Source organism: Leopardus geoffroyi, chromosome B4 (genome assembly GCF_018350155.1).
Source record: "Leopardus geoffroyi isolate Oge1 chromosome B4, O.geoffroyi_Oge1_pat1.0, whole genome shotgun sequence".
Lineage (NCBI taxonomy): Eukaryota > Metazoa > Chordata > Mammalia > Carnivora > Felidae > Leopardus > Leopardus geoffroyi.
This window is the reverse complement of record NC_059341.1, coordinates 134,051,297-134,074,630: the sequence shown is the minus strand read 5'-3', so window position 1 is coordinate 134,074,630 and position 23,334 is coordinate 134,051,297. Positions and strand designations below refer to the sequence as shown.

The 23,334-nt window shown below is 41.6% G+C and overlaps 1 protein-coding gene across 10 annotated transcripts in view; it reads right to left on the bottom strand.

The window, feature by feature from the left end:
- TNRC6B (trinucleotide repeat containing adaptor 6B) overlaps positions 1–23,334 on the bottom strand; it is a 260,344-nt gene that overhangs the window by 124,919 nt on the left and 112,091 nt on the right. For 2 of the 10 annotated variants that reach the window (XM_045465915.1, XM_045465921.1), the window contains exon 1: positions 16,754–16,981. The exons of the other annotated variants lie outside the window; for them this stretch is intronic. In XM_045465915.1, coding sequence (XP_045321871.1) covers positions 16,754–16,758 — 5 coding nt within the window. In that variant the 5' untranslated portion in view covers positions 16,759–16,981. Of the gene's footprint in view, positions 1–16,753; positions 16,982–23,334 lie in introns of those variants that run through there. 10 annotated transcript variants of the gene reach the window in all.

Below are 23,334 nucleotides of genomic sequence, written 5' to 3'. Positions count from 1 at the left end.
TGCAATCACAAATGAAGAAGGCTCTTCTCTCTCAGCTAAGCCCTGAGAGCTGGTAGATGTTTCTTTCGGTCGTTTTCTTCCTTTTCTTTGGAGGTGGGGATGGGAAGACTGTTCCAAGTATTTTATTGCTCATTAGGCTCCCTTTTCTGCTCAGACTTCATCTTCTATTTTATAGAGAGGAGTGACTCCCATTCAGAGGTGAATGTCTCTCAGGGGAACTCCCTCAAATCTTTCTATTTCCAAATTTATTCTTCCCTCTCCAAGGCTAACCTGTCACATATACAGCAAATCTCTTCCCACACCCCGGACCCTCTCTTCCCGGACCCTCCCTCCCGTGTTCAAGTCAACTAACCGTATCAAATGCCTACTGAGTACCAAGGTCAGTCCGTGGATGGTGAGGATACAGAGCTCGTCCTATACTTTCAATCGTTATCTCTCTACTTGCTCCTTTCCCTTAGCCTTCTGATTCATGCTTTAGAATGTAAGCCCTACAAGGATAGGGCTTTTTATCTATTTCGTTCACTGTTTTATCCCTAGAGACTAGCATAGCTCTTTAAAACAAACACATAAATAAGGCACTCAATACGTATTTGTTGAGTTAACCCAAGTCATCCTTGATTCATGTATTCATTCAGCAAATGCTCTCGGAAAAGCAAAAAAACCAAATAATCTGACTAAAAATGGGCAAAGGATCTGAATAGACATTTCTCCAAAGAAGATATTCAGATGGCCAACAGACACATGAAAAAATGCTCAACATCACTCATCGTCAGGGAGATGCAAATCAAAACCACAAGTTATCACCTTATATTAGTCAGAAAGGATAGTATCAAAAAACAAGTAATAACAAGTGTTGGCAAGGATGTGGAGAAAAGGGAACCCTGGGGACACTGCTGGGAATGCAACCACTGTGGAAAACGGTATGGGGGTTCCTCAAAAAATTAAAAATAGAAATACTCTACAATCCAGTAATTTCACTACTGGGTATTTAACCCAAAGAAAACAAAAAACACTAATTTGAAAACATACATATGCATCCCTATGTTTACTGCATTATTTACAATAACCAAGATATGGAAGCAACCTAAATGTCCATGGACAGATGAATGGATAAAGAAGACATAGTATTTATACAAAGTAGAATATTACTCAGCTAAAAAAAAAAAAAAAAAAAGAATGAATCTTGGGGCACTTGGCTGGCTCAGTTGGTAGAGTGTGCAACTCTTGATCTCAGGGTTATAAGTTTGAGCCTCATGTTGGGTACAGAGATTACTTTAAAAAAAAAAAAAAAAAAAAAAAAGAGGGAGATCTTATCATTTATGACATGGATGGACCTAGAGGGTATTATGCTAAATGAAATAAGACAGAGAAAGACAAATACCCAAATCTACAGAATGTTACTCATATGTGGAATCTAAAAAAGAAAACCAACCAACCAGAATCATCAATACAGCAAACTGGTGATTGCCAGAGTGGTGGGGGTTAGGGGAATGGTAAAATAGGAAATAGGTGAAAGGGGACTAAGAGGTACAAACTTCCAGTTGTAAAGTACATAAGTCACGGGGATGTCATGTACAGCACGGCATAACGTATGGAATTGTCAAATCACTACCTTGTACACCCAGAACTAATGCAACCTTGTATGTCAATTATATTTTAATTAAAAGTAAAAAAAGTCCTCTGCAGACTCACTGTATGTCAGGTACTGGGTTACAGAGGTGAGTACAACTAGTGCCTGACCCACAGCTGCTCATTGTATTGACAGAAGAAGATCCCCAAACCCATGGGGAGACTTCCCAATGTGACATCAGGGGCAAACAGAATGACAATGTGCTGGGGCTGCTGGGCTCAATGGAGCCCTGAACCTGACGCACTGAGCAACTCCAGGCCAATCTAACTACTCAAACTCAGGGTTTATCTCAACTGACCCCCTGATGACTATCCTTCACTTCCCTAAACTCTTTCCTGTCTGGGTTTCTTCTGCACCACCCTTTTTCCTGTTTTCATCCCACTCCTCTGGCCATTTGCTGAGGGAGCACTGTCACTCTCATGACCTAATGACCATCTCTATGTGTAAATTGACATCTGGGAAACTTCTCTGTTGAGCTCCAGACCCTTATTTCCACCTGCCCAGCAAACACCTAAAATATGTCCAAAGCAAAGCCACAGCCTCTCAGGTCCCATCCTCACCCTAGTACATACCCAAAACCCCTCCTCTACCCACTGAAACGTCCATGCCAACTCCTGGCATTACTCGTTCACCCGGCCGGGGGCTTACACACAACTCGTTTTTGCATCACATCCAATGGATTACACTTCCAGAAATGTCCCCCAAATCTGGTCTTCCCATCTTTACTGTCACTGCCTTAATTTCCAGTTATAAAGTCAGTCAGTCATGGGAATGTAATGCACAGCATGAAGAATGTAGTCGATAGCATTCTTTTTTTTTTTTTTTTAAATTTTTTTTTCAACGTTTATTCATTTTTGGGACAGAGAGAGACAGAGCATGAACGGGGGAGGGGCAGAGAGAGAGGGAGACACAGAATCAGAAACAGGCTCCAGGCTCTGAGCCATCAGCCCAGAGCCTGACGCGGGGCTCGAACTCACCGACCGCGAGATCGTGACCTGGCTGAAGCCGGACGCTTAACCGACTGCGCCACCCAGGCGCCCCAGTCGATAGCATTCTAATAAAGCTGTATGGTGACAGATGGTTAACTACATGTACTGTGGTGAGCACTCCTCTTACTTTGGCCACAATCTCTCCCCCTCCATCAGATCCTCGACATGGAGATCAAGTGAAGCAAGTTGATTTTTTTAACTGCCTTCTATAAGATGAAATCCAAATTTCTTAGAATAGTCAAAGGCCAACAAACACTTCCACTTTTGCCCAGACAGCCTGCCCTTAGTTCTGCTAATATATCACCATCTCCCACACTCGCCCAGTTCCTAACTCTTTGTCTTTTTTTTTTTTAAGCTTTATTTATTTTGAGAGAAAGAGAGAGAAAGACAGAGAGAGAGAGAGAGAGAGAGAGAGAGAGAGAGAGAAACAGCAGGGGAGGGGCAGAGAGAGAATCCCAAGCAGGCTCCCAGCTGTCATCACAGAGCCTGAGGTGGGGCTCAAACCCTGAGATCCTGACCTGAGCCCATGACCTGAGCCCGAGATCAGAGATCAAAGTCGAATGCTTAACTGATTGAGCCACCCATGTGCCCCTAACTCCTTGCCTTTGTGTATGTTCTTTCCTCAGTCTGAAACGCTAACAATAAAACTAATGAAAACAGAAGCTAACACTGACCTCAAGCAATATGCTAAGACATTAAATGTCTTCTCATTTAATCCCCGTGGCCTTTCCTTGAGGTAGGTGCTATTATTATTATTCCTCATTTTACCAGAGAGAAAGTGCGGGCATACAGATAATACTTGCCCAACACTGGGCAGATCTAACCACACAGCTATCTGGACTGCAGGACCCAAGTTCTTAACCACTACACTTATGGCACCCCTGATTTACCCACTATCCCTATCACCAAGCAGTTCCTAACTCCCTTTAAGACACAGCTCAAAAGTTCCCTCTTTGGTGGAGACTTCCCCAGTGCCCTAGGCCTCTCTTCCCATCCTCTAGGGGTCCTTGGCATCATACTTTTATCTTTATTACAGGCAGCCTCACTGGTTGAGTCCCAAAGATAAGTTAGGTCTTTTTTATCTGTGTATTCCCAGCACTATACAGCGTCTGATACACAAACACTTAGATAATAAACTCTTCCAAGTACAGGGAGCCTGAAGAATATCCTGCTCAAACTCAAGTCTACGCTACATGTTACTGCTCCCAAACACCCTCCACTGCTACCCTTATCCCGGACCAGGCCGCCTCCAGGCTGAAGAGGCGAAGCCCTTGCTGGGGCTGCCACGCCCACAACCAGCTGATAGCATTATCACTGCCAGGCAGGTCAGGGAGCTGCTGGCCATGCCCTCCTTGATTACAGAGTAAAGTGCATCTAAGAAGCACTTTCTCTGGCAGAAGAAAGACAGAGAGGACACTTGATGTGGGGCTGCCAGATTTAAGGTCTTGGTCATTTAAAGTGTGCAGGTGGGATGGCAGACATAAAAATGTACATAATTTTATAAAATCTGCCATGGCTATTATTCATTACTCATAAAGAGCCAATACAGGCTAGCAAAAACGTACATAACTAGTATTTTTTTTTAAGTTTCTTTATTTATTTTGAGAGAGAATGAGTGAGAGAGAGAGAGAGAGACAGGGAGGGAGAGAGGGAGAGGGAGAGGGAATATGAATCTTAAGCAGGCTCTGCGCTGTCAGCATGAAGCCCAACATGGGACCCAATCCCACGAACTGTGAGACCGTGACATGAGCCGAAATCAAGAGTCCAACGCTCAACTGACTGAGTCACCCCGGTGCCCCCATAAGTAGTATTATTTAGTTCTGTGATCCACCTGCCACTTTTACATAATCACCATGACTATATATTTCATTAAATCAGATACACTTTGCTATAGGTTTTGATTACTCTAGATTCCACAACTGCTCAGCACCTAATGGAATTGGTTTGTTTTTTCTTTTTTTCTTACATTAAAGTAGAATGGTTACTTGCTTACAGTATATGCAGAGGAAACAAAGTAATTTTTTTTTAAAAGTATGAGTCAATGAAATCATCACCACTGTAGCCAGTAAATAAGAATGAACGAAGGTAGTTCCAGAACTTGAAGTAAGGTTTATTCCTATGAGTGAGGCTAATAAAAACCAGGAAGTACACAGTTAATTGTAATACATGCTAAGAGATGGTCTATAATTAGGATGTGGTTCCCAAACGCTGAACTTTAGTACCTGTGCTGATCTATATTGCCTATGTAATGGTTTTCATAAAGCTATATTCAACTTAATGAGATGTCTCTTATTCTGAGACCTTCCATTCTGTTTGTTAAAATGTTTTCTTTCTTTGAAATTATGGTAATAAGTGAGGAGTTTTTAAAAAATGCCTTTACCTGGCAAATTTAAAACTGGTAACTCATGCTGGATCCCAATACTGCTTTTACAATGTTACAGTTTCCTGGAACCCAAGTCTGGGAACCACCATGTGAGAGTGTCTGAAGGGACTTGGGCCAAATCTAGCTTGTGTGACTAGGATGTAGTTCTAGAAAGCAATAACCAAAACAGAAAGCTAACGATGCATTTCCCCAAACTGTGCCTGAAAAAAACAAACCTGGTACTTTACGATTTTATATATATACATCACTTAAGATTCCCAAGGCACATTAGCATCTTAAAGACTCTAAGTCCAGTAGTGAGCAAAGACCAGTTTAATTCAGTTTGAATCAGGAAAGGAATTTTTTTTTCCAGGCAAGCCTATTAGTTGCCCCAACAAACAGGGGGAAATGCTGAACTTATCAAATGTATTACAATGTGTGTGAAAACAGAATGTGTTAATAGCAGACATACAGCTTTACGAAACCTGGCTCAGAGGGGGCAGGGAAGCACCCCCTCCTCCAAGTCGAATCCGGCAGTGTTTTCTGTGGGGTTTTTCCAAGAGAATACATAATCTGGTAAAAGGATGCTTTCTACTTAAGTTTCTCTAAAATCTAGAGGAAAACCATTCTTCAATATGGATGGTCAATTCCTTTTTGATCTGAATGGAATGCTCTGCACAGGGAGGACAACATCCTGGTCATCAAAAATATCCATCTCCCACACACTGAAATAACAAATTAATATTTAAAAAATCGCTTATGAATGTGGTTGGTATGATAACTGACTGGACTGATACATTCGATTCTCAAGACCAACAAAACTGGGGATCAGATCCTGGAATATGGTGTTCCAGGGGTGGAACTTCCCTAAAACGTCTTCAAACCTCAGCAACACAACCCTCAGTGGATCATTAAATCAATTTAGTGAGTCAGGATCAGCTTTTTTGGTTTGGGGGTTTGTTGTTTGTTTGTTTTTAACAAAACAGACTTCAGAAGAATGTATCAGAACACATTACACATAGTGCCAGAAAGTAAATACTTCTGCTTCAGTGCATACATCCACATATGTACAGTGCCTCCAAGTAAATCGCATTTCTTACCGTAGAGCCAATCAAAAAGTTTGAAAGCCACTGTTCCAAGCTACCCAATTATCTATCTAACTTCGGCTTATAAATAGGAACTTCTTGGCATAAAAAGAATAGCAATTATTTTCTGTAAGCAAAGGAGCAAAAGAAACAATGGCACCAAGAGGTAAAAGACGGGGCTCTGGGCTCCTGGGAAGGAGGGAGCGGGGTCTCCTGCTACGTCTCTGTCCTCACGACAGCATTAAAGGGCATTACTTTAAGCCCACCACTATTCGGTCTGGCTTTTACAAAGGCAGACATGGATAACCAAAATGCGCTTCTAAAGGAAAACAGAAAAGTAAGGGATTAATTTCCATACTGATTAAAAACAAAACGAAACATGGGACCTCATGGAATAGCTGACGTCTCAAACCCTTACAGGGCACTACACAGAAAAGCTCGCTCCCCTATGTCTGCTGAAATAAAACGGTGCGCAACCGAAAACCACTGCTTACTCTCCAGTGTGGACAAGCTTTGGTTCCAACTACAGTTCACGAGAATTTCTATCTTTACTGGCTGTTACTTAAAAGGTCTAATTAGTAACTACAAAGCAACCTAAATCAATGACATGATTAAATAAAAATCTTTGAACCTGCTTTGTACAAACCGCTCTTATTTAGTAAATAAATATTGTACTAGCTCAGGATGGCAAGAAATACAAAACAATCTAAGGCCAAACAGCCTGCACAACGCCAAACAGAAGTGAGATACACACACAAAATAATTAGCCCTTTGGCACTCCTTTTCCACCCTCAAACACCTCCACCTACGCTAGATGGCTGGGACCACTGACTGAAAGTTTCTAAGAACACTCAAATCCTAATTTCGTACCTCCCTGTCTGGAAACACCACCAACTCACAGACTTCAAATTCAACCAGGTCAAACAGGGGGCAGGAGTGCTCCCGTATCTCCCGCTGTATCTGCTTGTAAATGTAAGCCTCTGCACCTAGCAATTCTGAAATACGACACAAATTGGTATGTTAAAGAACTTCTACCAAGGTACCATCCTGCTGACCTTAGCCAAAACAATTTTTTAAATTCCTGTTTTAAATTTTGGAATCTGGGGGTGCCTGGGTAGCTCAGTTGGTTAAGCACCTGACTCTTGAATTCGGCTCAGGTCATGATCTCAAACTTTGTGAAATCGAGCCCCCGCGTCAGGCTCTGCGCTGATAGCGTGGAGCCTGCTTGGAATTCCCTCCCCCACTCTCCCTCTCAAAATAAATAAATAAACTTAAAAAAAAATTTTGGAATCTGTGCACCTGCATAAAAGTAAAAAGTTCATCTCCTCACATTCAAAGTTTAGGATTTGACCCTTCCAATTCTAAAAATTCCATTAGTGGAGTCCAACATGTGTTCTAAGAAACACCAGTCCTGTGAAATGCTTTGTGATGCCCTGGCTATTTTCAAAATGCATATTAGCTGTAAGGGAACCCATTTACTTTGAACAACCCTGTGCTGTCCAATACGGTAGTCACACATGGCCAGTATGCACCTGTAAAGAGGCTGGTGCCACTTAGCAACTGAAATTTCAACTGTATTTTAGTTCAATTAATTTAAAATTTAAAGTTGGTACTCATTTCCATTACTGGAAAACTTTTGTTATGTTTGGAAAAACTTGGGTATGTGGATATACTTTCTCAACTGTAAATTTTGTGAAATCTCAATACAGATCAAGTATTTCTAGTGAAAATTTCATATTCAAACTGAAATGTGCTGTGAGTATAAAATACACACCAGATTTCAAAAAGAATGTCAAACATCTAATTTTAAGTATTTAAATATTTAAGTATTTAAAAACTGATTTCACATCAAACTGCTAATACTTTGCACATACTGGGTTAAAGTATACATTGTTAAAAGTAATGTCACTTATTTCTTTTACTTTTTTAATGTGACTCCTGGAAAATGTAAACACATGGCTCACATTCCATTTCTTCTTTTTTTTTTTTTTTTTAAGTTTAAGTTTATTTATTTAAGCAATCTCTATACCCAACATGGGGCTCGAACTCACAACCCTGAGATCACGAGCCACATGCATGCTCCACCAACTGAGCCAGCCAGGCGCCTCTCCCATTCCATTTCTACTGGATGGTGCTGGAGTAACCTAATGATTCCCAAACTTTTCCCACTGTAACACCTCCCAACACTAGGTTTGGGAACACTGCAGTAACCACATCCTGTTCTTCTGGATGTCCACATCTGAGATTGAGAAGTCCTTCCCTTCTCTTCAGCGACTATTATGAACTGTCCTACACAATCACCTGCCTTTCAATCCTTTCCCAGGTCCTGTTTCTCTTCCTGTCCCCAAGGACCCATTCTCAGTTCTCTTTTCCATTCTCTGTACTTTCATGGTGAGCTCATCCAGTCTCTCAGCTTCAACTGTCATGTCTGTGTGGATGACTTCCAATTCTTGATCTCCACCTCTGACCTCTTTCTCAAGCGTCAGCTTCACACTGCCAGCTGCCTGCTAAACAGCTGCCTCTGGAAGTCCCACCAACTTAACTCAGGATGTCTGACCTGGATCACATCTTCACTCCTGTATAAGGTTCCCAACATTCACCTTGAAAACCCAGAGTCCCTGGTCCCTCTTCTAGCCTCACCACCACAGTCTTATGGCAGACACTTTTTTTTTTTTATAGTTTATTTTGAGAGAGAGAGAGAGAGAGAATGAATCCCAAACAGGCTCTGCATTGTCAGCACAGAGCCTGATGTGGGGCTTGAACCCACGAACCGGTAGATCATTACCTGAGCCGAAACCAAGAGTCTGGTGCTTAACTGAATGAGCCACCCAGGTGCCCCTCGAAGACCCTTTGTTAACAGTCCCTTTTCACCACAACTGGCCTGCCTGACTCTAGATCACACACCGCCCCCGCTGGCCCCGCCGCCCCCGGCCTCTGCCCCCTGCCCCACTGCCATTTAGCATTCTCAAAAACCACTTTGATCATGTTTCTATCATATTTTCAACAAGTCCCCTCTATCTAACATCCAACTACTAGCAATCCAAACTATGAGCAGGCGTCTCATCTCCCCTGTACACCTCTGGGCTCCCGTCAATCCTCCAGCTAGACTGCTCTGCCCTCTATACAATTTTGAACCTTTTTTTGTTTGTTTGTTTGTTTATTTTTGGGAGAGAGAGAGAGAGAACGCAAGATTGGGGAGGAGCAGAGACAGAGAGGGAGACACAGAATCTGAAACAGGCTCCAAGCTCTGAGCTGTCAGCACAGAGCCCGACACAGGGCTTGAACTCAAGAACGGTAAGATCATGACCTGAGCTGAAGTCGGATGCTTAACCGACTGAGCCACCCAGGCGCCCCCAGTTCTGGCCAACCTTTGAGGCTCAGCTCAGTTACGCAGTCCTCATAAAGTGTCTGATGATCAACCCGACTAAAATTAGTCTTTCTCTTCCCTCAAATTCCTTTGGCATTTTTAATGGCAACCATTATGGTAATAGGAGTATGTGGTCTTATCTTCTTTACAAAATAGTGTCCCCTTAACAGATCCAACAGCATCTTGCACTGCTCATTGCCATCTTTGGACATCTTACCAAAGAAACCAACTTAAAAAGGAAAACATTGGAGGACTCGGACTACTGATGATTCTCAAATCTTTGTCTCCAGACAGATATCTAATTGTTTCAGACTTTCATTTGGATGTCTCAAAATTCAATAACTCTAAAACTGAACTCATTGTCTCAACCCCACACCTGTCTCCCATCTAAATGGACCCCCCACTCGGCAAATGATGCCACCATCCCATTAGTAGCCCAGGCCAGAGGCAGAGGCATCATCTTAAATTTCCCCAACCCTCATCTTCTCATACTCAGAAAATGTGTTCAGGTCATCTGAAATCTTCTTCCTAAATATCTCTGGATTTACCCCCTTCTTCCCAACTCTGCCGTGAGTTCAGGCCACCATTACCTGGGATGCCTTAATACTATCTAGTCTTAAACTCATCTCTCCAGCCATTTTCTACAGTGCAACCACAGTCATCCTTCAAAAATCCAGTCTGAACAGGTAACATTCCTGCTGGAGACCCTTTAATTGCTGTTTAGATAAAGACTTCCAAAGATGGTTTACAGACCTTCTGCATCGGGCCAGTGTTTACCTTTACAGCTTCACTTCTTATTTTCCAGATCATCTCTTTCCTTACATATGTCACACTCCAACCATGTCCAAGTATTCTCCGAGTACACCAGTGTCCTCTCTTGCCTCAGGGCCTTTGCACATCCAGTCCTTCTATTTGGGTTGGGTGTCCCTCTCTTGTAATCGCCCAACATGCTGCACACTGGCCAGCCTCCTTGCATTTATATTCTTTCTAACTTCAGCAATGGTACCTGGAAAAAAATCTTCACACTACTTCTATCCAGCATATACTAGATACTCAATAATTATTTGTTGAATGAGTGAGCAAACAGATAATAATTTTCTGGGTTTAAAAAAAAAATGCCAAAATCAATGAAAAAGCCATTTCTATGACATCTATATTTATTTTTTTTTTTTTAATTTTTTTTTTTCAACGTTTATTTATTTTTGGGACAGAGAGAGACAGAGCATGAACGGGGGAGGGGCAGAGAGAGAGGGAGACACAGAATCGGAAACAGGGTCCAGGCTCCGAGCCATCAGCCCAGAGCCCGACGCGGGGCTCGAACTCACGGACCGCGAGATCGTGACCTGGCTGAAGTCGGACGCTTAACCGACTGCGCCACCCAGGCGCCCCTATGACATCTATATTTAATTGACAGCATCGTATAAGGGCAATTGGCCTAAGTTTTTATTTTATCTGTCTTTTGAATCAAAACCATTAATAGCTTAGTTAAATATATGGAATTTATATCTGTAGGCTCAGAATAATCACAATGAAGGAAAAAACACTGTATTTTATCTTCTCCCTTGTCTTGTAAATTTGGGACCAACTCATCTGAAACTGTTGAGAACCTTTTGATGCAAAACACAGAATGTAAGAAAAGCAGCCAAGTAAATGTGGATACATCACAGAGGCAGAGCCTGCAGGAAACTGGAGAGCATGAAGAGACGACATCAGACCCTAGGAATGTAGGTAGGGACTTTAATAAAAAGAAAAGGCTCAGCGCTACTCCCGTCCTTATCCAGGCTGAAGCTCAGTGCAGTGAGTGCATACATTTCATGATCCTGCAAGCCATGAGAGAGAATGGAGGCATCTGTGGGGCCGTAAAAGTCTTTCTGGTTTATTTAACAAAGGGGGGGTAGAGCTCAGGGGAAGGAAATACTTACTAAGCAATGAGACCAGGTGCCAGCTCTTACATACAACATTTCCTTTATGGTTCACAACGGCATCTTATCCCCATTTTACTCACGAAGAAACAGGGGCTTATGGTCACGTAGCTGGTCCTAGTGACCTTAGACTCAAGTGTAGCTCAAATACATTTTATCGAACACTCAGTCCTGCTTAGCCCAGTTCTAGATGCCGGGGACTGAGCAACAAGCAAAACAAAATCTGCTCTCATGAAAGCGGAAGGCTTTGTGGGGAGTGATGCACCATCATACACAAATAATGTAATTTCACTGAGTGACACAATTAAGGGATATTAAAATGGTTCAACTGAGGGATGTGATAGAGTAAAACCAGGGAGGCAACTTAACTTGCAAGGTTCTCAGGGATCATTTAAAAAATAATTTTGAGGAGACACTTTTGCATGACTAACGAACATGTATAAAGTGACTATCTTGACAAACCTTCAATGGAAGTCTCTGGAACTAACGAGAAGCAAAAATTACCATTCGTTTCCTGATTCTCAGCAAAGAGACTACGAGGTGACATGAACTACAGTGCTGTCCTAGTCCTAACCCAAAGCAATCGGTTAGACAGTCACCAGATGCTGAGTATTTCCACACGAACCAAGTGGCTGTTCAGGGAGATGGCCGACCCAATTCTTAGGTCCCCCAGCACCTACAACAGCACCCAACACACACCGGGGCATAATAAATGATTGCTGAATGAACATACGAAGGAAGAAAAGAAAATGTTCAAATGTCACTGACATGGGTTAAATCCCTTTTCAGGCCAAGTGGCTTCAATTCACCCCAGCCCACTCCACCACCAGTCTTAACCACAAGAGGGTAAGAGAAGGTAATTTGTATAAACTGATGAGCAATACTGTACTAGGAAACAATTAGCGTGTGCTGCCCCCTCCCCAACCAAAGACGGTCAGAAACCCCGTCTTTAAATCACATGTTACACTTAACGAAAATCTAATATCCAAATGATGACTACAAATAAGGGGCTTCTTTAAAGAAGGGCTCTCCTAACGCAGGTACTCCGGACACTTCCATAGCAGGTACTTGTTATAACTACTGCACACTTAGCACCAAGTTGTGATGGCCTCTTTATCGGAGAATCTTCCTTGCTAGATTGGTACTTCCTGAGGGTAGGAACAAAGCACATTCATCTGTATTGCCTCAGGGCTTTGTCCAGTTTAAACTGCACACGAGGGGCGCCTGGGTGGCTCAGTTGATTAAGCATAGACTTAGGCTCAGGTCATGATCTCACAGTTCCTGAGTTCAACCCCCACATCGGGCTGGCACGCAGAGGCCCCTCTGGATCCTGTCTCCTTCTCTCTCTGCCCCTCCCCCACACGCTTGCACACAGGTTCTTTCTCTCTCTCTCTCTCTCAAAAAAAAATAAACATTAAAACAAAATAAAAATAAACTGCAGAAGAACAATGAGTACACTAAGTTACAAAAATGAAAATTTCTCCAGGGGCACCTGGGTGACTTGGTCTGACTTCAGCTCAGGTCATGATCTCGTGGTCCGTGAGTTCGAGCCCCGCGTCGGGCTCTGCTCTGACAGCTGAGAACCTGGAGCCTGCTTCAAATTCTGTCTCCCTCCCTCTCTGCTCCTCCCCAACTCGCACTCTGTCTCTCAAAAATAAATAAACATTGAAAAAAAATTTAGGGGCGCCTGGGTGGCTCAGTCGGTTGAGCGTCCGACTTCAGCTCAGGTCATGATCTCACGGTCTGTGTCGAGCTCTGCGTCGGGTTCTGTGTTGACAGCTCAGAGCCTGGAGCCTGTTTCAGATTGTGTCTTGTCTCTCTCTGACCCTCCCCCGCTCATGCTCTGTCTCTCTCTCTCTCTCTCTCTGTCAAAAATAAGTAAACATTTTTTTTTAATTTAAATTTCTCCAAAACGTTTCAGTCATGGGGCAGATGGGTAGGGTGAGGCCCATCTCCTACTACTGTTATCTGCTGGGCCTGCTCTGTGGAAGCTGAAGGCCTTCTGACTACACATCACTCTTGCAGTGTCTCTTGTAGAGGTGAAGAACTGGAAAAGCCTTGGGAGACTTGCTTCAATGTTTAGAAGTTTATTTTTATTTTTTTAAAAAAAATTTTTTTTCAACGTTTATTTTTGGGACAGAGAGAGACAGAGCATGAACGGGGGAGGGGCAGAGAGAGAGGGAGACACAGAATCGGAAACAGGCTCCAGGCTCCGAGCCATCAGCCCAGAGCCCGACGCGGGGCTCGAACTCACGGACCGCGAGATCGTGACCTGGCTGAAGTCGGACGCTTAACCGAATGCGCCACCCAGGCGCCCCTAGAAGTTTATTTTTAAAGGATGGTCCTAGTGGTGATGGAGAAGGACAAGCGGCCATTCAAAGCTGTACAAGAGTTGAACTTGCACTAAATACCAAAGATGCTGGTGCTTCCTTTCTGGCACCCAGACGGTAGGACTGGGTTGAAAAATAAGTTGAAAAATAAGACACCACTTCTGATAGATAAGCACTATCCATTTTTGTGATGTTTCGGTAAAATCTTAATAATGATTTTGTGACATTTCTTTCGGAGGCAGAGCAGCTGTGAATAATGACATTACTATAGGATCACAAGTAGACCCAGTGCAAGGAAAAATGGATTGGGGGAGGGGGCATCTTAAGTAAGAATCATATTCATCTTCTCCGATAAGAAACTTCCTCTGCACACGCCATCTCATTTTTAAAAACCGTAACATGCAAGCTCTGATATCCCTGGTTTCTGCTCTTCATAACATCAGCCACATCTCTAAAGTTTTTAAAGCTCCATTTCACGCTATCGACAGAAAACAAAAACTTCAACAAAAGGCACAAATTAAATACTATCCATCGGCACACTTGATACTCATTTTTATGTGCTTCTGAATTACCATACTTTGGGCCCTGCAGGAACTTAGATCCAAAATGGCAGCTGGGCTTCTGAAACTCACCAGAGCCCTAACGCTTAACATACGTGAAACGAGGTCTTATTTATCCCACTTTCCAACCTGTCTAGGAGAGAGAAGTATTTCTAAAAACATTTCAGACACTCAGATGGCATTATGTCCGTGTTCATTCTATCATCCTCCTTCCTGCCTGAGAGAGTAGGTACCCTGCTTTTTTTGGTTCCTCGGCTCCACAAACCGAATTAACCTGCTATTCACATGTTTACACGGGCCACGGAAACAAGCTAATGACAAAACATGGAAAGCTTCGGTTTTTCTCTTCTGTAAGGCCAACTTAGGAAATGGGTGTGAAATCGATCATCTAAGGAGTGAAGCCCCAAGTAAGTGCTTTCATTTTCAGAAAAAAAACCAACAATGATGAGAGCTCTAATTTTCCTTCGGCCCACCACACAGCAACACTCCCTATCACTATGGTAATTTCTAGGTCTTTTCCTTTAAATTCAAGCTGTAAGAAAATTTTTAAAGAGACAAATTTGTTGCAGACTACCTCTTTAATGTAATGTTTCCAATCTCTTTTACACAAAAGCTGAACTTATATTACCAAAAAACGTACAGTGGTTTTAAACTGTCATATCTCTACGGATTCCCACTACTAATATAACAACATTAATTTTAGAAAAATAATAAAAATACTTGCTCTTTAGAGACAGAGAACTTTAATTATCTTTATGTATTCAAATGCAGAGTCTTTTTGTTAAATTAGCGTGAAAGTCCCTTCATCTACACACAATTGGCCCAAAGAAACAGGGCATTTTCAGCACAAGGGGCCAATCCATTTGAACACTGAATAAAGCTTTTGAAAGCACTATACACCCTCTTCCAGACTGTCAAATTTTCAAAACGGGCCAGCATTTCTTCCATTTTTTTTTTTAACACTTGCAGGCCCAGCAAGCATCTTATAATTAGATTAATTAAAAAGGAAACAACAACACTGCTCCCTTCTGATCAAAATTATTCCATTTATGCTTAATTAGCTTTAATCCAAGTCTACATATTTAATGATGGGGATATGACAATTCCAGGCATTTGCATATTTTAAATACCTTTCTAAACTATACTTTGTAACAGATTTAGAAGAACAGTCTCTTTCTCATGCCAGTATGCCACGCATAAATCAGGAGGATACAAATTAGGGAAAAAAAAGAAAAAAGAAAAGAAAACAAGGCCTCTCAGAGCCAGGGATGTGCTGAGGGGGTGGGGTGATTTACTCGGGGGTGGGGGCAATTTCCCCGCCACATCACAAACTACGACCCTTTCAGCCCACCAGACGAGAGAGAAGCATTACATCACACTCTTACAATGATAGGGGGAGGTGGCTCTGAGAAAGCAAGTTTTCAGCTTTCTTTCCTCCCTGCTCCCAGGCTTTCTAGAATCCTGTATTGGAAGTAATGGAATTTAACTTCAGGGCACCGCACAGTTTCGGGGGTAATGAACACACACATCCATACAGCTACCTATTTACGTGACCCTAAACATCCACTTCGACAATGGATACACGGCCCAAACAGGCAACCACACACACAGATGCTGAATTTGTGCCGAAAAGCCCAGTTCATCTGTACAAAATGAAACAAAAATTCGTAACCCGTGAGAAATGGAGAAGGCCAATCTACAGGGAGAAACTGATAAAGAATTCATTCCTGGTGGGGTGAATAGCTGTTTAGATCTTTAAAACACCATGTTTACAAGATAGTCCTACCACTTGGTTCAAACCACGATCAAAATAAAAGCGCATCTGGCTGCACATTTGAGAACACACACAGAGACCCGGTGTAAATGAGCGCGCGCCGAGAAGAGACGGGTGACCCACACATTGCTTGGGAGGTTTTCAAGCAGGGGAATCTACAAACCCCAAACCTCCTGGTGTTCACTCGCCCCCAACCTGATGTTTAAAATGTATCAGGTCTTATTTTAGGTTTTACATCTCTCTAGGAAGGATGGCCTAGCTTTAAAGAAAAAAAAAAAAAAAAAAGGCTTTCCATGGTTGTGCTTGCCCTCCCAGATCCTTTGTCGGCCTTAGCAGCCGAAAGAATGCAAACCCATTTATATTTATGCAAATTTTTGCAGCAGATTTAAGGGGGCAGGGAGAGGTCTGTGTTTTTTAAAAACCTCTTTCTAAATATCAAATTTCCAGTTATTCGTAGTTTCACTGATTTGCAACACAGAAATGATGATGAAAATCTGTATATAAATTAAAAGTGCAATTAAATCACTTCAAAATTTAATATTCTACCAAGGCTTTTCCATTTCTAAAATGCCGAACCAAAAGTACATCACGGGTCTGATTTACACAGATTCACGAAATGTCTGAAGCCAGTCTCCATGCTAGACAAATGTCCATTTGCAACAGCACTAGTGAAAACGGTTAGACAAGATCCATATAAATCAATTGGTTTAAAAAAATTGAAAATATTTACCAACCTCATAAAGTGCAGCAGTGCTTAAATCCAGCAAATTGAGGCATACAAGGTAGAAATGGAAATGAAAAAAGGTCCAAAAAATGATTTCTTTTTGTCTATCTGTTTTTTTGTATTTTAAATATTCAGAAACCAGCAGAGACTCTGTCGGCCATTTTGGCTTGAACTAACTCTCTCACTCACTCTCCCTCTTGCTCTCTCTCTCCCCCTCTGTCTCTAAAGGAAGCAGCTTTTTGTGACCTTCAAATAGAGGCGGATCATGTGACTTCGGGTAGGTCTGTCAATCAGGAAAGGGGAGGGAGCTGGGAAATGGAACTGCCTTAAAGGGAAAGCAGCCCTTTTCCACTCACTTTCATTTGTGAAATGCTGTTATCTCCTGCTCTCCGCCTACATGCACTGAATGTGAAAGTGGCAACAGCATAAGGGTAACAGATGAACAAAATAGAAAAACCTTTATTGGTTTATAGAAATATGCTCAGTTGCGAGCGATTCTTGCAGATCCTGGAGGTTGACTTGCTTGCTATAGTTCTTTGGCTGTTTGGGCAAGCATGGGCTGGCAAACTGCTCTTTAAAAGGGGGCTTAAACAATGCTTCAGCCAAACAAGAGACTAGTTTTTAAAGATTAAGGTGAAATATAGGGCACAACTGATCTCCGGCAAGCTCCTAAAATGCACAGGAGAAGACCAAAAGGAAACACCAAAGTAGAAACGGAGACTGGCAATTCAGAGAAGTTAAGTGACTTATCTCAAATCACACAGCTAGACAGAAGCAGAACAGGGGTTGGTTTCCCACATTTATCGTTTTTGGTGCATGTGTATCTGACCCCCCCGCCAATAAAAACTATGCTTCGGCTACCAAGCCGACTTCCTCCAGGATCTGGCAGATTCCAGCCTTCTTTAATCCCCTCTCCCACCTGAGGAAACGGCTCTGCAGCTGACAGCAGTAAGCACGAAATTAAACACCTACCTGCTTTCCCCAATCCCCAAGTCCCTTCTCCTTGCTATATACATCTTGTTACACCCACCCACCGAAGAAATCCACGCAGGGTTTGTGTGTCTAGCTCTGGGGCTAACAGGCTGCACAGGTTTCGTTAGGCAAATCCCTTTACCTCCCGAGCCTTTTCTCATTCGGGGACTGTAAAGACTGGACATCACTAGATGGTATCTTCGGTTCCTTTCAACTCTAAAACTCTGCACTTGGCTTCTTTCTTTTAGCAGTTCTGTTCATCTTATCCTTGCCATCTCAAAAGTAATCCATTACTCCAGGAAGGCTTTCTTGATACTTCCAGGCGAGACCAGGTTTTCCTGTGCAACACTCCAGTAACGTCCTTTATTCCTTCTTCACAGCATTGCTCATAACTGCGATTTATTATTTGCGTGAGAATTTGCTTATGGTTGATCTCCCCCAGTGTGTACAAGGGCAAATACCACATCTTCCTCCATTGCTGTGTGAGGCCCCACATAGTAGGTGAATAAACGAATGAAGGAATTACTTGGACTTCCATTCAGAAGTGCTGGGCAGCAGGAAAACTGCCATCCAACTATAAAGAACGGAAGTCACATGGTTTCCAGAAACTCACCTCCATCTATTTATTCTAAGGAGTTGGATGGCTTAGGAAATAAATGATAGAAAGCAGGCAAAACCCTGTCAGACTCCATCTATCTCTATAAACCAAAAAAGGTGGGATTCCACAGTGTGAGTCTCCCAAATGAACGCGGCTGACCAAGGGTAATCTGATGTGCCATCCAGCAGAGAACCCATGGATTCTGTAAACCTGGCATTCCTCGAAAAGGAACCTATGAACCCTTCCTAAATCTCACATGTTTATCATCCTGTACAGCCTCCCTCCCTCCCTTGATTTTTCCACTCCGATGGAAGAACAGGAAAGGGGCTGTTTTAGGGCAGGCGGAGGCCAACGCCTCAACGATGTGGCAGCTTGAATATTTATGGTGTAAATGCTTCCACTGTCTTAGCGCAGCCCCAAGTAGAGCAAGAGCCAGGACCCAGACAGACAATTGAGATGTAGGCAAAAGCAGGAAACTCCTTGGATGGAAATTTTGAATATTTAGTCTATTTTTATCCTTCCAATGCCTTCCAGCTGAGTTACGGAAAGCTTACTTACGTGGAGCATGCTCAACATGTTAAAATGCATGGAGATCATATAGCTGCCTTGTTTGCATTTGTGATGCTCCCTTGTTTAATGTCTTTATAATTTTGTTAAGTCTCCAATCCCCAATACAAAATATTATATATATATATATATATATATATATATATATATATACACGTTACCTTGTGAGTGTTAAGCAAGCTACATAAAAAGCCAGAAAATACGAACACATTTAGAAACAAATATTAGTTCTATTTTCAAAGAATACGATCGATAGGTTTTCTTCAACCTCTAGACAGCTTTGTTTTGTGAGATACCTCTAACCTTAAAGCAATTAGTCCACTTGCTCACTGAAGAAACAACTGAAATAAATACGTTATTTTCAGGGGCACATGAGTAGCTCAGTCGGTCAGGCATCCGAATTTAGCCCAGGTCTTGATCTGGTGGTTCCCGGGTTTGAGCCCTAAGTTGGGCTTTCTGCTGTCCGCCTGGGGCCCACTTTGGATCCTTTGTCCCTCTCTCTCTCTGCCTCTCCCCTACTTGCACACGCGTCTGTGCGCTCTCAAAAATAAATAAACATTTAAAAAATGTTATTTTCATTGTATTTCCAGACATTTTGGACTCTGTGATATATTTATTGTACTTTTTTTTATATTAACCATAAAACAGTGTTTTTAAATTATATTATTACAAGATGAGTATACAAAGTAATAAAAAAGATTACTTTTTTTAAACAAATATACCAGAACTTATATACTCAAATGGGTGTTCTCTTAAAAAGTTGGCACCTTTGGTAACTATATACTAAAAAAAAAAAATTTTTTTTTAATTAATTAATTAATTTATTTATTTGTTTTGAGAGAGAAAGCACACACGCACATGGGGGAGGGGCAGAGAGAGAGAATCCCAAGCAGGGTCCACACTGTCACAGCAGAGCCCCAACGCAGGGCTTGAACTCACAAACTGAGATCATGACTTGAGCCAAAATCAAGAGTCAGATGCTTAACCAACTGAGCCACCCAGGCACCCTGGTACTAAAATATTTTTCTTAGGAAACAAGATTAAAAAATAATGAACTGAACTTTTAACTCAACAATCTAGAAAACAAGTAACAAACCAAAAATAAATTAACAATGGCAAAAGCATAAACATAAAGCAATCGTCAAAAAAGGGTAGACTGAATCAAGAAAATAAACACCTTTTTTGTTTTAAAATATATAGGTAGGTAATCCTTTAGAAAATCTGATCAAATTTAGGAAAAAGAGACAGGTCATAAATTAACATTAGGGCTCAGAAACAAGATATTATAATTACAGATTTGGGGAATAGTTTTTAAATTGTGAGAGAATTACACATAACTTGACATCAATAAACTTGAAGATAAAATAAAACGCATGACAGTCAAGAAAAACAGAAATTACTAAAATCAACTCAAAAACAGTTATAAAAACAACAATAAAAACCCACAGCAGAAATCTGTAAAATATTCAAAGAAGTAGCCAGTAAAACTACATCAGACACAAACGGTTTTCTGGGCAAATTCTACCAAACTTCTATCAGATAATTTCTATGTCATTCCTACTATTTCCAAATTTATGGAGACAAAAGAGAAAGCTTCCTCATTTCTTCTATATGGCTAACCTATTCTTGATATCCATCTGGACTGAGATGATATGAAAAATAAAACTATAGACCAATCTTCACTTGTAGAGACAAATATAAAAATCCTAAGTAAAGTATCAACAAATAGAATTGAGCAGTTTTAAGAGAATAGTTCATTATGATCGTGTAAAATTTATACCAACAATGCAAGGATGGTTAAATTATAAAATCTATTAACATAAATAACTTCATGTGTTCAACAAGTACGTGCTAAATGCTTTCTATGTGCTAGTTGAGTCAGTAAGGCAAACCAGAAAGGTTCTTGTGTATGTGGAGCCAACATCCTTATGGGAGAAGGATATCACTGATAAGGAAATCCAGAGTTTGATGGGATACAGAATGCCTGAAGGAGGCTCACTTTAGATAAGGTGATTAGGGAAGGCTTATCTCAGGCAGCACATTTAAGCTCAGTTGAAAAGCAATCCTTTGAGTTTAAAAAAAAAAAAAAAAAAAATTAAGTTTATTTATTTATTTTGAGAGAGACAGAGCCAGTGTGGGGAAGGGAGGGGCAGAGAGAGAGCGAGAGTGAGAGAGAGCGAGAGAGAGACAGAGAGACACAGAGAGAGAGAATCCCAAGCAGGCTTTCCGCTGGCAGCACAGAGCCAGACTCGGGGCTCAAACCCATGAAACTGTGATATTATAACCTGAGCTGAAACCAAGAATGGGACAGAAACCAAGAGTGGGACACTCAACTGACTGAACCACTCAGGTGCCCCACCCCTTGAGTTTTTAAAAGAACAAGAGGGATGACCAGGAGGCTAGGAAAGGTGAGCAAGGGAGAGAGGTGTAAGATAAACTTGGGGAGGTAGGAAGGGCTAGATCATACTGAGTCTTTCAGGCCACAGTATTTTAAGAATTATGCAAAGTTGGGGTATCTGGGTGGCTCAGTCAGTTGAGCGTCCGACTTTGGCTCAGGTTGAACCTCACAGTTCATGAGTTCCAGCCCCACATCGGGCTCCTTGCTGTCAGCACAGAGCCCACTTCAGATCTTCTGTCTCTCTCTCTCTTGCCCCTACCCCACTCATGTGCTCTCAAAAATAAAAAAGCATTTAAAAAAAAAAAAAAAAAGAGGAATAGTAGAAAGTCACAGAAGACTTTTAATGCTTATTTATTTTTGAGAGAGAGAGACAGCAAGGGAGGTGCAGAGAGAGAGGGACACACAGAATCCGAAGCAGGCTCCAGGCTCTGAGCTGTCAGCAAAGAGCCAGACTTGGGGCTTGAACTCACAGACCGTGAGATCATGACCTGAGCCAAAGTTGGGCGCTTAACCATTGAGCCACCCAGGCACTTCAAAGCCACAGAAGAATGTTAAAACAGGAGGCTGAACTGCACAATTTTATCCATGACTCATTCTCCACCTACCAGCTTCTCAGGGGCCTAGGCAAATGGTTAGGACCTGAAAAAATATATTTATAAGTCAAAGACACAAAAAGAAAACTATAATCATAAAAATTAATAAATGCTTAAATGTCCTCAAAAACATAAAAACACAGGATTTTCATTCACTGTTAAATTTAGGATTTATAACATTTTCATTACATTTGAAAATAATTCTCACTTTGCAAAAATTTCTAAAAATGTTAGCTATTAAAAAATCTTAGGTAATTATAAATTAAGTCAGTTATTTGTAGCCAAAGAATTTCAGAGACAAAATTATCAATATTCTGTAAACATGTGATAGCAAAAATAAATAAAACCACATGTTTAATATGGAATGTGGGTGCCTTTTAATAGGTTTCCTACAAAGAGGGGCAAAGTCTCCAAAACCTCCCTAAGTATGCATTTCAAGGCTTCAGAGGTCTTACCACCATCACTTTAGGAGAGACAGAATCAGATTTATGTTTAGAAAACTCATCCTGGCTTGTATATAGAGAATATAGTATAGAGGACCAAGAAGGGACCAGCTGAGGTAGGAGAGGTGGAGAAAAGTATACACTATATTTAAAAGGTACAAGTAATTGTCATAAGATAAATGGTTGTTGTTAAGAATGAAATTTGTGACCATGAAATCCAGTAAGGCCAATCAACTCTTTCAAGAATAAGACTCCAAATTCTGGACCCATCATTCATTCATGCAGTCAAGAACCTTTTTTTCTTTTCTTTTTTTTTTTTTTTAAATATTTACCCTTGAGAAAGAAGGACAGAGTGGGGGAGGGGCAGAGAGAGAGAGAGAGAGAGAGAGAGAGAGAGAGAGAGAGAGGGAGAGGGAGAGGGAGAGAGAGACACACACAGAATCCGAAACAGGCTCTAGGCCCCAAGCTGTCAGCACAGAGTCCCATGTGGGGCTCAAACTAGGGAACAGCGAGATGATGACCCGAACTGAAGTTGGACGCTCAAACAACTGAGCCACCCAGGCGCCCCTCCCCTCTCCTTTTTTAAAGCATCCACTATGTATTACATACTGTGCTACAGCCAGGCCCTGAGGGATAAAAAGAATGGTTGCTAACACCCTGAAGGACAGAGGCAGGTAAATCCATAATTAAAATATAGCATGGTAAGTGCCATAATTAAAGAACAGAGATATAACATAGTTATGCCATGGGATTACAAAGAACTAACTTCTGGGAGAGTCAGGAAAGATTTCACAGGGGATACGAGATTTTGAACACAGTCTAAAGAATGAGTAGGAATTTGCTATGTAGAGAACACAAGAAAGGCAAAGACTTTTCTAAGTTTTATCAACTTCCAGTACTGTCAAATGATGGCAACAACAAAGGCTAACAGGAAATGATATAAACGGAAAAGCCAAGCTTTTCAGGATTCTTTTTTTTTTTATTGTTTATTTATTTTTGAGAGAGAGAGACAGAGTGCGA